This window comes from Macaca mulatta, chromosome 11 (genome assembly GCF_049350105.2).
Source record: "Macaca mulatta isolate MMU2019108-1 chromosome 11, T2T-MMU8v2.0, whole genome shotgun sequence".
Lineage (NCBI taxonomy): Eukaryota > Metazoa > Chordata > Mammalia > Primates > Cercopithecidae > Macaca > Macaca mulatta.
The window spans coordinates 117,750,066-117,767,418 of record NC_133416.1 but is presented as its reverse complement, the minus strand read 5'-3'; the positions used below and the strand labels follow the sequence as shown (position 1 = coordinate 117,767,418).

Below are 17,353 nucleotides of genomic sequence, written 5' to 3'. Positions count from 1 at the left end.
GGCGCTATCTCGGCTCACTGCAACCTCTGCCTCCCAGGTTCAAGCGATTCTCCTGTCTCAGCCTCCTGAGTAGCTGGGATTACAAGCGTTTGTCACCAAGTCCAGGTAATTTTTTTTTTTTTGTATTTTCAGTAGAGACCACGTTGGCCAGGCTGGTGTCGAACTCCTAACCTCAAGTGATCTGCCCACCTTCGCCTTCCAGAGTGCTGGGATTACATGTGTGAGCCACCACACCCAGCCTATTATTCCTTCTTTTATTCCACAGACATTTACACATTCTCCTACTGTGTGCTAGGCATTGCTTTAGATTCTAATAATTCAGCAGCAAATGATCCTTGTCCTTGGGAAACTTAGAATCTAGTGAAATATTCATTCATTCTTTCATTCATTCACACATTTACTGTGTGCTTACGTCTTCTGGGGATATAGCAACAGAAAACACAGGACCCTCAGATAAACGAATTACATTCTAGAGGGTAGAAGGGAAAGCAAGGGCAAAGGTCTTGAGGCCCTGTGAGCATGGCTAGAGGCCAGTTAGCAAAAGGGACATGACACCACTTGTGTCCCCTCCCACTCTGATAGGGACACATAACATTTTCTCAATTTTTCCTAAAAGACTGTACAAAAAGTCTCTTCTTTCCAAACAGTTTGCCGGCCTAAATCCTTCCAGTATATTACTTGGGGAGGTGTCACTAGATCTGTGTACCTCTGTTTCTCATTATGTGACTCCATTCTGGTTTCTTGCAGGTTTTTGTTTAAAGGAATGGTGGCGTTATTTATTTAAAACAGGCTTTAAAAGATACGGTTAAAACAGGGGAGAAAACCCTCACGTGGCCCACCTACAATTCCTACTAATTTAACACAGGTCCCGGGTTTGGGGAATCCTCCTAGGTCCTAAATCTTTGGCAGCCAAGTCAAAAGTGGCTACGACTCCGGGACTATAATTCCCAGGAGACACTGCGTTCGCACTCTCTGCGCATGCTCAATCTTGGTGACTACATAAGGCTGAAAGCCCGAGGGGCGGGGCTTGGGGGGCTGAGCGTTGAATCGGGGCGGGGCTAGGGGCAGGGCCAGGGAGGGGGCGGTGCTGCCGGCGCCGCCCGGAACACGCTAGTGGAGCGGAAGATGGCGGCGGCAGCTGCGGCTGCAGCCGGGACCTCAGTTGGGCTGAGGCGGAGAAGCCGCCGGCTCTGACCTCGCTCTGGCTCCGGTGCGCGCGGCTGAGCGTGTGCGAGGCCCCGCGCGTCGGGCAGGGGCGGCGGCGGCCACTGCGCGCCGCCCTGAGGAGCGCCCCATCGGCGGCGCGACTGCGGCTGAAGAGAGAGCCGGCTCCGGGCCTCCGCGTCCTCCTGCTCCCCCGGCCCCCCGCCTCCTCGGGGGGGCGGCGGCGGCGATGTTCTCGGTCCTCTCGTACGGGCGCCTGGTGGCCCGCGCCGTGCTCGGCGGCCTCTCGCAGACCGACCCTAGGGCCGGCGGCGGCGGCGGCGGCGACTACGGGCTGGTGACGGCCGGCTGCGGCTTCGGCAAGGACTTCCGTAAGGGCCTTCTCAAGAAGGGCGCGTGCTACGGGGACGACGCGTGCTTCGTGGCCCGACACCGTTCCGCGGACGTGCTGGGTGAGTCCCCGGCCCGGTTCCCTCGCCCCAGCCTCGGATCCGCCTCCCGGGGACTCCCCGCGCGGGGCTTCCCCAGTTCCTCCCGGCGGCGAAAGGAGCCAGAGCGCTCACATGGAGGGAGCGCTTACTATGCGCCAGGCGCCGTGCCAAGCGCTCCGAGGCGCGTTTTCCGCTTGAACGACCCCCATTTTAGAGAGGAGGAAACTGAGGCCCACAGCGGTCAAGTCGTGTGCTCAAGGTCACAACCCGAGAGTGTGACCGGTCTGTCCGAGTCCAGAACCACACTCTCGGTCTCACTCGGCCGTGCCAGCCCTGGGCGACCTCGTCCCCTTCCTGGGCGACACCTGCAGGCTCCTAACCTCGCTCTGGTTCCCTCTCGCGTGTCCCGGGGATCCTTGCCTCTTCGCGTGCTCCCGACACCACAGCCCGGCCCAGGCTGTGGGATCGGGCAGTCGTGAACCCCCAGACAGCCCGGCCGTGTTATTTCGCCGCCTGGATGGTGACCAAATCTTCACCCTTTTCGCAGTCTGGCTGTGGGGGCTGCTGGCTTGGCGAAGAAACCCTCACAGCGTGTTCTCCCAAATTGATCTTGTCCACTTGCGGTCACTTGGGGGTTGGCAGAGTCGCCTTAATCCAAAATAGAATGGTCGAACCTACTTGTAGACTGCAGCCGGGAAAGCTTTGAGATTGGTCACAGCCTTTTCAGGCCACAGGTGCTCCCTGAGGCCTATTCCAGTTATACCTTTGGGGGGTGGGAGACCAGGGAGAGAGCTGGCAGAAAGGGCTAAATATAATTCACAAGCAGTCAGGAACTTTATCATAATGTACGCCTTAGGAGATTTTGTGTATGCTATGGGATACTGTGCCGTTAAAACTCTGAATGAATAAAGCACTCGCTTTGAAGTTGAAGGACGTGTTGTCATTGAACTTGGGTTCAAATGTCACTTTGATTTCCCTTCCCAGGTGAGACTAAGTTTTTGGTTACTTTAAATTTCATATGCTGAGGCAGAGTTTGGCATTGGAACAAATGGTTCTGTAACTTTTTTATGACAGTAATTATTTTTTAATCTGATCTCAGAATAATTGCCTAGTATCTTTGGTTCTACCACATGTAGTGTTTGTGAACATGGGAATGGAAAGGTTGTTCTCAGTTTAATTTATGAATGACCCCATTATCTGGGTTGAAGAAAAAGCATTTAATATTTAGGCAACGCTATTGATATTCACGTGAGAGAGACTTAGAAAGGTCCTGCAGCTTGCAGATTGAAATTGTACAAATCCACCCTGAAGTCAGCTGTCAATAGCTATCTTTTCCCTGATACATTTAGAAGTGCCTCACTCAGTGAGCTTGTGACCTGTGCTGCTTTTGTTTAGTTTTGTTTTGTTTTAGACGGCAGGCTGGAGTACAGTGGTGCAATCTCGGCTCACTGCAACCTCCGCCTCCTGGGTTCAAGCGATTCTCCTGCTTCAGCCTCCCGAGTAGCTTGGATTATAGGCGCCCACCACCATGTCCAGCTCAGTTTTGTATTTTTAGTAGAGATGGGGTTTCACTGTGTTGGCCAGGCCGGTCTCGAACTCCTGAACTTGTGATTGGCCTTCTGTTCGCCTCGGCCTCCCAAAGTGCTGGGATTACAAGTGTGAGCCCGGCCCCTGTGTTGCTTTTTAAAGTTTCGTTCATAACATAAGATAGGGGATAATGAGCCTCTAAGGTTCACCTTATAAATCTGTATGCTGGGCTAGGCGTGGTGGCTCATGCCTGTAATCCCAGCACTTTGGGAGGCTGAAGTGGGTGGATCACCAGGTCAGGAGTTCAAGACCAGACAGACCAATATGGTGAAGCCCTGTCTTTACTAAAAATACAAAAATTAGCCAGGCGTGGTGGCGCGCGCCTGTAGTCTCAACTTCTCAACAGGCTGAGGCGGGAGAATCACTTGAACCAGGGAGGCAGAGGTTGCAGTGAGCCAAGATTGTGCCACTGCACTCCAGCCTGGGCGACAGCGAGACTCCCTCTCAAAAAAAAAAAAAAAAAGAAAATCTGTATGCGGCTTTTGTGGAAGATCTGTGACTTGATTGATGATTTGTGGAGTATTTAAATGTGTCAAATCCTATATTGAAGCTTGATTTTAAAATTTTAGAAGGCTAGGCCGGGCATGGTGGCTCACGCCTATAATCCCAGCACTTTGGGAGGCCGAGGTGGGCGGATCACCTGAGGTCAGGAGTTGCAGACCAGCCTGGCCAACATGGCGAAACCCATCTCTACTAAAAGTACAAAAATTAGCCAGGAGTGGTGGCACACGCCTGTAATCCCAGCTACTAGGGAGGCTGAGGCAGGAGAATTGCTTGAACTTGGGAGATGGAGGTTGTAGTGAGCCGAGATCGCACCACTGCACTCCAGCCTGGGTAACAGAGCAAGACTTGGTCTCAAAAAAAAAAAAAAAAAGCAATATGATACAACAAAATTTTGGAAGGCTACCTTCTCAATGGAGTGGGATATTTACAAGAGATGGGATTTTGGTCAAACCCATTCTAAAAAAGTATAAACGTAATTTCATGCCCTAGACATCCTGATGGAAATCCAGCGAACTTTGATGCTCAGCTTTGCCACTTAGTAGCTATGTGATATGTGGTCTTGGGCAGAGCCTCTCTTGAGTCTCCTTTTCTTTATCTGGACTAGAGGATGAAGGGAATGGACGACCTGACCCTTAGTGACTACAGCTTCCGACCGTCATCTCATATTTCCTTTTGTTATTTTCTTTTTTTTGGTGGTGGGGGGGTGGTACGGAGTTCCGCTCTTATTGCCCAGGCTGGAGTGCAATGGCACCATCTCAGCTCACTGCAACGTCCATCTCCCGGGTTTAAGCGATTCCCCTGCCTCAGCCACCTGAGTAGCTGGGATTACAGGCGTGCGCCACCACACCCGGCTAATTTTTGTATTTTTAGTAGAAACAGGGTTTCATCTTGTTGGCCAGGCTGGACTCGAACTCCTGACCTCAGGTGATCCACCTGCCTTGGCCTCTCAAAGTGCTGGGATTACAGGCATGAACCACCACGCCCGGCCCATATTTTCCTTTTGCTTTGAATAGATGGCACCCTTTGTTGTTCTGCACCTTAAATGACAGGTGTCATGGGCACCTTTGGTAGATGCCTGTTTTGTGTGTAGCACTAAACCAGTGGTTTTTAGCTTTCCTTGGTTCACAACCCCTGAGGATCTTTGTCCAAGAGATTTCTCCTCAGGACCCTGTGCGCAGAGATAAAATTTTGCATAGGCTCTTAGGAACTTTGCTGACTCTGTGACTCCTCTAATACCACCTAGAGGTCCATGCATAGGAATCAGATCAAGAACCCCAGCTCTGTACCCTTCTTGAAGGGAATGCCAGTAGACACAGTCAGATAGTGGTTGCTGATGTAACCAAAGGGTGGTTGTTAGCCATGTTTGACAAAGATCAAGCGTGCACATATGCAAATGGTAGGGGATAGGGGAAGTGAAGGACAGGTTCTCCAGGACTGTCCTGTTATGGAGGAGCTCTTCCGGACGGCAGTCTTGGGAGCCACCTGAAATAACTTCATGAGTTGGCCTCATTTGATCCTTGGCTGTCCTGAACCAGTTCATATGATGGTGACTTCTATTTTATTGATACTGTAAAAGGTGATGACTTTTTTTTTTTGAGACAGAGTCTTGCTCTGCTGCCCAGGCTGGAGTGCAGTGGTGCAATTTCGGCTCACTGCAACCTCTGCCTCCCAGGTTCAAACGATTCTCGTTCCTCAGCCTTCCAACTAGCTGGGACTACAGGCATGTGCCACCAGGCCTGGCTAATTGTTTGTATTTTTTTTAGTAGAGACGAGGTTTTGCCACGTTGCCCAGGCTGGTGTCGAACTCCTGACCTCATGTCATCCACCTGCCTCAGCCTTCCAAAGTGCTAGGATTACAGGTGTGAGCCACGGTGTCTGGCTAAGGTGATGACTTTCAGTGACTCTTTAATACTGCTGTCTACTCTAGAGTTTGGAGTTACAAACTGAATTACATTAAAAGGCTGTGTTGAGTAATAACGTTACGTTGAACTTAAGTGCTTTTTGAACCTTTTGGTTCTGTAGATAATTAATTTTCTTTGAATTGACACCGTATTTATTACTGAGTATCTGTGTAACCGATTATTTACTGTGGTCATCTAGGACTCCTTGACTGGATTGAAAACTGTTTCTTTCTTTTTATATGAGAAAGAGAAAGCTTTGTTTCTTTAACTTAAAATTTATCTGTCCTATTAGTCATGCAGTGACTAATAGTACTTGGTGCTTCACAACATTTTGTATAGTCCCCACTGGATTTCTTTTTGGAAGAACCAACTATAGTGGGTGTGGTGAGACATAGGAACCACTCCTATCATTCTCTGGAAAATTGACAAAGGTGCTTTCTCTTTACTAGGTCCAACAGGAGTAAACCAGTACTAGCGGGAGCTATGTACACTTTTCTTGTTCCTTCTTCCCTGTGGCAAATTCCAAGTTCTCTTATTACTCTATATGGCATGGCTTCCTAGGTGCACAAAAATATGAGAACTGCATGGTGTAATAGCTGGGCTTCCCACAGCCTTGATGCTGCTTAACAATAGAATCAAAGACTGTTGAGAATTGTAACACTTAGAAACCTTGGAGTCTAGTTTTTTTCACCTCACTGATGAGAAAACAGGCCTCCAGAGAGTCAGATGACTTCCCCAAGGTTACTCTACTAGTTACGGGAACTGAGGTTGACACCTATCTCAGTCTCTTAACTGAGACTGTCTTTCCCAGCCCTCTCCCCGTTAGACTACTGGTCAGGTTTTCTTGATGATATATGTGAATTAAAAACCAGTCAGTCTCTTGATACTTTTGTCCTTCGAATGCTTTTCCTGGGTGTGTGTATGTGTGTGTGTTTATAACTTCTTTATTCACTCTGACTCATAACTGAAGTGCAACAAAAACTCCTCTGCATGCTAAACCACAGTTTACAGAAACCACTTATTTTAAAAATGGCAGCCTGGTCTGTGCCATATAAAATTTGACCTCTGAATATTGAGTTGTAAAGTATTTATTATGAAACTGTGGGATGTTTATTTAAGCTTGGTTAAACTTGAAGCCTAAAAATGAAATTAAAATAATTTCATATCCCAGCCTTTGGATCTGATTTTGATCGTGGTCAGGATTTTGAAGTGTTTTTGTGAGTAATGTCTGTCTTAAAAGTGGTTGTCTTAAGGTATAAAGATCGTGTGAACAAAATTAAGATCTAAGTTCTATTTAGGAAGTGAATGGATGAGGTAGAATTTGGTGTTCTCAAACAGTGATGATCATTTTAATATACTTATAGAACCTCTATTCTGAAAGTGAGTTGTCCATTTAAAAAAGTAGTCACCTTGAGAGTGTGTGTGCCCGCTAACATCAGTCTTTCAAGAAGTCCTCATTGGAATTTTCCTCAGCTAGATTTCAAGCCATGTCAGGACACCAGTCTCATTATATTACCATAATTTTCTTTCTTTTCTTTTTTTTTTAAATTTTATTTTAAGTTCCAGGATACATGTGCAGGATGTGCCATAATTTTCTTTCTTTTTTTTTTTTTTTGAGACAGAGTCTCGCTCTGTCGCTCAGGCTGGAGTGCAGAGGTGGGATCTCAGCTCACTGCAAGCTCCACCTCCCAGGTTCACGCCATTCTCCTGCCTTAGCCTCCCGAGTAGCTGGGACTACAGGCGCCCGCCACCTCGCCCAGCTAGTTTTTTGTATTTTTTAGTAGAGACAGGGTTTCAGCGTGTTAGCCAGGATGGTCTCCATCTCCTGACCTCGTGATCCACCCGTCCCGGCCTCCCAAAGTGCTGGGATTACAGGCTTGAGCCACCGCGCCCCGCCCATAATTTTCTTAAAGTCAGATTCCAGCTTCATCTACCTGTTGATAGCAAATATGACCTTGAGTGAATTTTTTTTTTTTTTTTTTTTTTTTTTTTTTTTGAGACAGAGTCACGCTCTTGTGCCCAGGCTGGAGAGCAGTGGCGCGATTTTGGCTCACTGCAACCTCCGCCTCCCAAGTAGCTGGGATTACAGGCGCCCACCATTATACCTGGCTAATTTTTGTATTTTTAGTAGAGATGGAGTTTCACCATGTTGGCCAGGCTAGTCTCAAACTCCTGACCTCAGGCGATCCACCTGCCTTTGCCTCCCACAGTGCTGGAATTACAGGCGTGAGCCGCGCGCCCAGCCCTTTGAGTGAATTTTTAAAAACTGTTATGTATAATTCACATTCCATAGCATGTATCCTTTTAAAGTGTACAGTTCAGTAGTTTTTACATTCACAGAGTTGTACAGCCGCTGCCACTATCTAGTTCCAGAATGTTTTTCATCACCCCCCAAGAAACCCCCTATCCATTAGCAGTCACTCCCCATCCCCCAGTCCCTGGCAACAGAAACTAGATTCTGTGGATTTGTGTTTGAGACATTTCATACAAATGGATCATGTAATATGTGGCCTTTCCCTTAGCATGTTTTCCCTTAGCATGTTTTCAGAGTTGATCCATGTTGGAGCATGTGTCAGTACTTCTTCCCTTTTTATGACTGAATAATGTTCCATTGTATGAATATACCACATTTTGTTGATCCATTCATCTGTTGATGGGGCCACTGAATTGTTTCCACTTTGGGCTGCTGTGAATAGTACTAAGCACATTTGTGTACAAGCTTTTGTATGGGCATGTGTTTTTAATTTGAGGGGATATATACGTAGGAGTAGAATTGCTGGGTCATATTGTAACCTTGTTTAACTTTGTGAGAAATATAGCTCTTTTTTTATGTAGTTATATGGTATTAATATACATATAATTACTTTATATAAGCGAAAATATTTTTAAAATTGCAGTAGTCAAATATATAAATTCTGAGATCAGTCGGTGTTTTAAATATGCCTGATTTCATAATGAGCTGTGTGCTTCCAAGAGAATTGTGGAATATTAATAAGGAAGTGTGACTGGGTTTAGTAAAAGAGCCGTCTAGGACTAATGGAATAGCAGGGTTTAGGAAGCCACTGACTAGTGGCTTTCTGACTATTCTGAGTGTTCTTTCATTCTGTAATACGTAAGATTACAGGGTTGATGGATAGAGGTTTGCTGTTTGCTTTTTAAACTTCTGTTCCTTGATATTTTTCTCATTTTGCTATATAGGTGTATTGCAGTTTTTATAAGGTACTTATAAGGTACCTTTATTTTTGAAGTCATTTCCTCATTTGTTATAGCTTCAGAGCTACTTTTCCTTTCTTCACAACTGTTTTGAGATTTTTCTAGCTTAGTTTAAAATTTTCCTAACTTACAGTTTATCTCTCAATTTCTTAATCTCTTCAAAGGATTCTGGTTGAATCCTTCTGTAGTGCAAGTAATTGAATTTTAGAAGCATAACTGTTTACTTTTTATAAGTGCCTTTTTAAAGGAGGTTTTAAATTGTAGCAGAAGGTAGATTACAGATGGAAGCTGTTGTGGAGGTTTCTTTTTTTTTTTTTTTTTTTTTGGAGGTGGGGTTCCTGGATGGGAGGAGGCTGTACCCTGAACTTTAGCACTGCTTTATGAAACTGGGCAATACATAACCTGAATGGTTGCAACAGTATCCAAATGGAGTTTGTACTAGTGTATGACACCAGAAGCACTACACCAGGTTAGAATGTGCCCTACAACCATGTCCTTTGAGTAGCTCAAATGCTGAAGTTAAGTTCAAGCTAAATGTCAAATTCATTTTATGTTCCCATGCCTTTTAGAGAGAGGTCTTGCCTGGGGCTTTAGGTTCAGAAGTTTTAGGAAAATGCTTTGCAAAAGTAAGTTAGCAGTATTTTATTTCTTTTTCTTTTTTTTTTTTTTTTTTTTGAGACGGAGTCTCACGCTGTTGCCCAGGCTGGAGTGCAGTGGCGCGATCTCGGCTCACTGCAAGCTCCGCCTCCCGGGTTCCCGCCATTCTCCTGCCTCAGCCTCCTGAGTAGCTGGGACTACAGGCGCCCGCCACCGCGCCCGGCTAATTTTTTGTATTTTTAGTAGAGACGGGGTTTCACTGTGGTCTAGATCTCCTGACCTTGTGATCCGCCCGCCTCGGCCTCCCAAAGTGCTGGGATTACAGGCTTGAGCCACTGCGCCCGGCCAGCAGTATTTTATTTCTAAAGAAATTTGACTTTTCAAACTGGAAGTTTTAGTTTATTAAAAATAATGTGAGCTTGCCTTTCAAACTTAGATGTTAACTTTTGGTCTCTTTTTAAGAAGTGATGTCCTGGATCCTAATTTTTGTTGTTAGCAACAAAATTTATGAGTCTGTCTTGTTTGGGAGTTGTCATATATTTTTAAAATCTGATAGGGGCCAGGTGCGGTGGGTCACGACCTATAATCCCAGAACTTTGGGAGGCCAAGGCAGGTGGATCATTTGAGGTCAAAAGTTCAAGACCAGCCTAGCCAACATGGCGAAACCCCGTCTCCACTAAAAGTTTAAAAAAAAAAAAAAAAAAAAAAAAACCCGGCATGGTGGCATGCACCTGTAATCCCAGCTACTAGGGAGGCTGAGACATGAGAATCACTTGAACTCTGGAAGCAGAGGTTGCAGTGGGCCGAGATCGTGCCACTGCACTCCAACCTGGATGACAGAGCCAGTCTCTGTCTCAAGAATAATGATAATAATAATAATAATCTGATAGGGAGTTTTCTATTTCCCTGAGAACTAAAATAATTTGTTTCCTAACAGTTCACAAAATTGCATGTCATACATCAAGACTTTTTGTAAAAGCTGACCTATTGCAGAGGGCATTGGGCTAACACACGACTTATTATTCATTTCAACTTGAATTGACAACTGGCACAGCTCTTTCAATTTAGTTTAAAGTTTTTAAAGAAGAAAAGATGTGCTAAATATTTTTGAATAAAATCTCCAACAGGAAAAATCCCCAACAGGATTGGGGATTGAGGATTGGGGAATGGGGAAGGATAGAAGCTTTTCTTTAAGGAGTAAAAATGCTTCATTCTTTTTTCTTCTAAGCCAGTTGTTTGATATCTAACACAAAACATGATTCTCCCATCCTTCTAGTGCTTTATATAGTGCCTTAGAAGTTGCAAAAGCGTTTATATTTTACCTTATTTAATCTTTGTAACTACAAAGCTGCTGCTCTTATCTCCACTTAATCTGAATCTGTTTCCTCATCTATAAAATTGACACATCAAATATGGAGTATAGTTAGTATTATATTGGGACTTGAACCTAGGTCTCTTGCTTGCATGTCTAATGCTTTTATTTTTATTTATTTATTTATTTATTTTTTAATTATTGTAGAGACAGAGTCTCTCTGTGTTGCCCAGTCTGGTCTCAAATTCCTGGGCTCCAGCGATCCTCCCACCTCAGCTTCTCAGAGTGCTGGGATTTAAGGCATGAACCACGCGCCAGCCTGTGTAGTGCTTTTATTTATTCATTTAGAGACAGAGTTTTGCTCTTGTTGCCCAGGCTTGAATGCAGTGGCGCAATCTCCGCCTCCCGGGTTCAAGCAATTCTCCTGCCTCATCCCCCTGAGTACCTGGGATTACAGGCATGTGCCACCACACCCGGCTAATTTTGCATTTTTAGTAGAGACAGGGTTTCTCTGTGTTGGTCAGGCTGGTCTTGAACTCCTAATCTCAAGTAATCTGCCCGCCTTGGCCTCCCAAAGTGCTGGGATTACAGGTGTGAGCCACTGTGCCCGGCCTGTGTAGTGCTTTTTAAATAATGGCTGTTTAGTGCTTATAAAAGTAACACTTCTTCAGAGAAGTACCACATAAAACACCTATAATTTATAACTCAGCTATAGTAAGCTATAGTCATTGTGGTTCCCTCTAGCCTTTGTGTATATAATTGTATACATGTTATTAAATAACCTAGAATACACATTAGATTAATATTCATTCTACTCTGTAAAGCTTAAAAAGTTGCAAGAGTATGCAAATAGAGTTTGTAATAGTGTATGACTCCAAAAGCATGTTGGAGTGCATGTTTCCATACTGGTAAGCATAACTGCATCATATTCTCCTGCATTTATAGCCTATCAGTTACTAAACCAGTCCTCTATTTGTGGTTATTTAGGTTGTTTCCAATTTTCTGTTATAAATAACACTAGAATGAGTATCTCTTTACATCCAAATATTTCCTCAGGGTAAATTCCTTGAAGAGGAGTTCCTGGGTCAAAGCCTATGAGCATTTGCAAGGCCTTTGATAAAGATGACCATAGGGCCAGGTATGGTGGTTTACGCCTATAATCCCAACACTTTGGGAGGCCAAAGCACGCAGATCCCTGGAGTCGGGAGTTTGAGAGCAGCCTGGCCAACATGGTTAAAACCCGTCTCTACTGAAAATACAAAAATTAGCTGGGCATAGTGGCAGTCGCCTGTAATCCCAACTACTCAGGAGGTTGAGGCAGGAGAATTGCTTGAACCCAGGAGGTGGAGGTTGCCGTGAGCCGAGATCACGCCACTGTGCTCCAGCGTGGGCGACAGAGCGAGACTGGTCCCAATAAATAAATAAATAAATAAATAAATAAAAAGATTACCATAGGTCCCCCAGAAAGGTTATATATTACTTTCCCAACTGCTGTGAAATTGCTCTCATCAGCACGCTTATTGTGGATCTTGAGTCTGTCTCACTTAAGAATTTATGAATTTACTAGGTTCCCAAATAGTGGTTTTCGAGATGAATAAGTTTAGAGTTGATGAACTGTTCTAGAATGGATTGAATTGTTGGTGTGAATCCTAAGGACTACAAAATGACTGCAAAAACTTTGCCAGAGACTACGAAAGTGACTTGCTGTAAGGAGTGCTTTCTGCTGAAGGGCCCAGTACTATTTTTACTTGGCGAATTCCAACACATTTTTGCACTGTTCTGGTACTCATTAACAAAGTATTTTGAAAAGAAAGGGAATTTGCTTCTTTTTGGACTACTCTGTACATTGTTATCTTTGTCTTTTTTTTTTTTTTTTTTTTGAGAAGGAGACTCACTCTGTCACCCAGGCAGGAATGTAGTGACGTGGTCTCAGCTCACTGCAACCTCCGCCTCCCAGTTCAAGTGATTCTCCCGCCTCAGCCTCCCTAGTAGCTGGGACTACAGGCACATGCCACCACATCCGGCTAATTTTTGTATTCTTAGTAGAGATGGGGTTTCACTATGTTGGCTAGGCTGGTCTTGAACTCCTGACCTCATGATCTGCCCGCCTTGGCCTCCCAAAGTTCTGAGATTACAGGTGTGAGGTGAGCCACTGCACCCAGCCACGTTATCTTTCAAGGATGCTGCTACCTAGCAAGTTTTTTGAACTATCAAAATTAGTCTATGCTGTCATTTGAGGTAAATGCAAAAGGTTGGCTGGGCAACAAATGAGGCAAACAAAAAGTCCTTCCGTTTTCACATCTGCTATGTTTGAATAGTAGCAGTTTGGGGCAAGAAAATAAGATTTAAGCTGTTTCCATAAGAGCTAGAAAACTGTCTATGGCCTCTAGGTTGACCACTAATTGGTGGTGAAATCATTAGTGTTTCAATGAAATGAGAAAGTCTAAATAAGGATGCCTTATGTATACATTGTTGTTAGAAATCCATTTCTCTTGGTTTTGAGAGGCCATTTTGATCCTGTCATTTTTTTCTTATTAAAATACACAATTCACCAAACCCTCAATGATCTTTGAATAACAGGGTTAGTGTGTTTTCTGGATGCCTGAAACTGTTTAGTATCAAACCCTATATAGGCTATGTTTTTTCCTATACATACATACATACATACATACATACCTGTGATAAAGTTTAATTTATAAATTAGGCACAGTTAGAGGTGAGCAGCAATAATTACTGCACAATTCTATACATGCATATTTATAGATCATTTGACTTCAGTGAAGTCAATTAATACTAATTTATAACCATCTTGTTGGTTGTTGTTGTTCCAGGATTTTATGCTTGACCATCTTTTATTCTTTTATTGGAATTTCAAATTGAAAAGTAGTTGAGGTGTTTGTTAGTGGCTTAAAAAAGAGAAACTTTGCCAACATTTTAGTTAGGTGTTTAAAACTAAAGTGAAAGGACAAGGGGCAGTGTTTCCACTCTCTAAATCATTTTTGAAACTTCACTGGAAATATACATGTGGCAGTGCAATAAGGACAAGAGACGATAAATTGGGAAGCCTGAAATGGAGCCTTTGTTTCAAAACTAGTCCATGCAGTAAATGTAATATTGTATGTGAAATGCAAAGTATAGCCCTATTTGTTTTGTTTTCTTTTCCTAACTGAATGAAGACAGGATAGCCCTATTTGTTAACCTTTGTTTATAAAGAGTTTGTTAAACTGGCTCTTTTTTCCTGCAGTGTGACTTAAAAGTCCCACAGTCTTGGATGCAAGAAAAGGACTCTAGAGAGACTATGTCTTCCTGCCCCTCATTTCACAGATGAGGAAACTAAATCTTAGCGAAACGATTTGACCAGTATCTTAGGTCCAGTTAGTGGCAAAGAAAGTTGGGAGCTGTGTTATCTCCAGACTTTTCTTTAATGCTCTTTCCATCAGCTCAGTCCTCTCTTTGTCTTTTTTTATTTTTATTTTTTGAGACGGAGTCTCACTCTGTCACCCAGGCTGGAGTACAGTGGTGTGATCTCCGCTCACTGCAACCTCCACCTCCTGGGTTCAAGCAGTTCTCCTACCTCAGCCTCCCATGTAGCTGGGATTACAGGCACCCGCCATCATGCCCGGCTATTTTTTGTATTTTTAGTAGAGATGGGGTTTCACCATGTTGGCCAGGCTGGTCTTGATCTCCTGACCTCAAGTGATCTGTCCACCTTGGCCACCCAAAGTGCTGGGATTACAGGTGTGAGCCACCATGCCTGGCTTTTTTTTGGGTGGGGGGGGACAGGGGGGGAGTATAGGGTCTTCCTGTATTGTCCAGGCTGGAGTACATTAGCTTTTCTCTACACAGGTGCAGTTGTAGTGCACTGCAGCCTCGACCTGAACTGAAGCCATCCTTCTGCCTCAGCCTCCCAAGTAGTTGAGCCTCCCAAGTAGTTGAGCCACCTTGCCTGGCAGCCTTCTCTTTGAATGGCCTGTTAGAGGAACATCTTGTAGCGAGTTCTGACCCAGGGAATGACACCTTGTGAAACGCTAGGATCCATTACCAGGTTCAATCCCTTTGGAGTTTTTGGCTAAAAGTTTGTATACCAGATGATTGGTGTTCTAACTTTTCATGTGTGGTCAGCTGAATTCATTGTTTATTGGTTGCTTCCTATTAGTTCCTGACAGGTGTTTTAAAGACTAATGAACAAAACAGACTTCAACCCTGATGTTTCATAGTCCTGTGGGGAAGGCAAACATGCACAGGACTAGTGTGAAAGAATACGCATGAGGGCCGGGCGCGGTGGCTCGTGCCTATAATCCCAGCACTTTGGGAGGCCGAGGCGGGTAGATCACCAGGTCAGGAGATCCAGACCATCCTGGCTAACACGGTGAAACCCCGTCTTTACTAAAAATACAAAAAAAATTAGCCGGACGTGGTGGCAGGCGCCCGTAGTCCCAGCTACTGGGGAGGCTGAGGCAGGAGAATGGCGTGAACCCGGGAGGCGGAGCTTGCAGTGACCGAGATTGCGGCACTGCACTCCAGCCTGGGCTACAGAGTGAGACTCCATCTCAAAAAATAAAAATAAAAAAAAATACGTATGAAGTTGTAGGGGCACAGCGTCAGGACTTAAGAGACGGGTTTTTCAGTAAGCTGAGGCAAATGAGAAGAATGGGGATGCTCCAGATTGAGGGCTCAGCAAAGGCAAAGTAGATCCCCAAAACTGTAGCTGTTTCATGGCTGGTAGGGTCCGCATAGGGGGCAGTGTTGAGAATTGATGTTAGAAAATAGACTGAGACTAAATTGTCATGTTAAGGAATTGGGTGGTTTTTTTGTTTGGTTTTGTTTGTTTTTTGGGGGGGTAGGTGGGGAGGAAGCTATAGAAGAGGTCTTTGCTTTTGAAGAGGCAGCACATTCAAATGGTAGAGAATTTAAAAGGTATTCAGAATTCAAAAGAGTGCACAGTGAAGTCTCACCACCCTTGTCTCCAAGCTACAAAGTCCTCTCAAGAGGCAACCAGAGTTACTAGTTTCTGTGTATCCTCCTAAAGAATATTTTACATATACAAGCAAATAAATATATATACATGGAAGGTATTTGACTAGAGAAGTAACATGGACATTGCGATGTTGTAAAGAAACAAATCGATACAGAGGGTGTAATGGGAGAACTGAAGGCAAAAGACCAATTACGAAGCTACTGAAATAGTCTGAGCTAGAAAGGGCTTTACCTAGGGCAGTGAGAAGTAGTAGAGCTTAAGACTCATTGTAGACTTGGTGATAATTGGTCAGCAGATGAAAGAAAGAGGAGTGGAAATTGATTTAGAGGTTTTGCACTTGGAAGATGCCTTAGGGTTTCTAAGCCTAGAAGTATGGGTAGCTGGGCTGCCGTTAATTAGGGTGGGAAATGCAAAAAGAAAGGATCAAGTTTGGGAACAGAAAATGGCATTGTTTGGTACAAGAGGCAATTTACAAGCAGAACCATCAGGCTTGTGGAATGCTTCTATCCAGCTGGACTGCTAATTCTCATTAGAATAACCTGTGCTGAGAGGCCTAGGCCCACCCTGGCCACACCAACTCAGGGAGTAGGGCTGGGGTTCCATAGGTAATCTCAGTATGCGGCAAGGGTGGGGAATCATTGGGCCAGGTACTAGGCCAGCCAATGGGGATGAAACGATGGTTAGCAGTGTGCGACTCAGCCCTCTGGGGGCTCACAATATACAGAGGAAGAAAAGAGGAGGGAAGATCGCTATAAAGACACTGGTATTATTGTGGTGACAAAGAAAATGGTTAGGCCCATGTATGTATTCCTCATAGTTTTAGGATTTCCCATGTAAAATGAGAAATCTTTGAGTTGGAATCCTGACACAGAGGCGGCGGCAGGCTCTGAATAAATATTTGCTAAATAAGGTTACTTCAGAGTCCTTCTGGGGAAAATATTCTTTTCAAAGTGCAGGTAAATCCTTTTTTCCTAGTTATTTTTGGAGACAAATATACGTTTATTTCTTAGTACTTGAAAATGTTACTGTTGAATGTTTAATGGAATATTGAATGGTGGTAGATGTGTGACTGAAAGAGCTGAATGGACTACTCATCTTTTATGCATTATCTCTGAGTGGGCATTGTCTTTTGGTTGTGACCACAGACTAGTATTTGTAGAGCTGGCAGCCTACAAACATGGGCCAAAGACTGTTTTCTGATTGCTGCAGTCTAGGCTGGTCTGTTTGCTGCTCACTGGCCTTTCTTAAAGATAGGCATAACTCTCACTTGCCGAATGTTGGCTGTGAGCGGAGCACTGGCAGGTGTTCTGAACAGGTTATCCTCGTTCCTCACACCAGCCCTGTGAAATTGAGGATACGACTCCATTCACAGGTGAAACTACTGAAGCTCAGAGAGCTGCTCAAGGCCACGCTTAGCACATCTTGTTCTGGGGCTGGAGTTTGAACCCAGATCTGCCTCCAGAGCCTGTGTCCTTGCTCAGTATCCCACATTGCCTTTCCAGTTAGAAATTATCATTTTAGACTTTCTTTTAGGGAGGTAATTTTGGCTGATTGTGAATTCTACTTAGTTATTAGCTATTACTTTTGTTTTAATTAAGGGGTTTTGCTCAACTGTTAACTATTAGTTAAAACAAAAGCTTCACAAGCCTTGTTGAGTTTGGTAGCC

General features: G+C 44.4%; 1 protein-coding gene and 1 long non-coding RNA gene across 2 annotated transcripts in view; one reads left to right on the top strand and one right to left on the bottom strand.

Annotated features, from left to right (window-relative positions):
* Positions 1-1,102: 1,102 nt before the first annotated feature.
* LOC144333063 (uncharacterized) lies at positions 1,103-3,651 on the bottom strand. Its single transcript, XR_013401405.1, has 2 exons — positions 3,593-3,651; positions 1,103-3,014 (listed from the first exon to the last, which is right to left on the bottom strand). It is a non-coding gene; the product is annotated as an uncharacterized LOC144333063 (long non-coding RNA).
* Positions 1,121-17,353, top strand: part of PPTC7 (protein phosphatase targeting COQ7) — a 49,516-nt gene continuing 33,283 nt past the window's right edge. The window contains 1 exon segment of the mRNA NM_001194374.2: positions 1,121-1,616. Within this exon segment, the coding sequence (NP_001181303.1) occupies positions 1,394-1,616 (223 nt within the window). The 5' untranslated portion in view covers positions 1,121-1,393.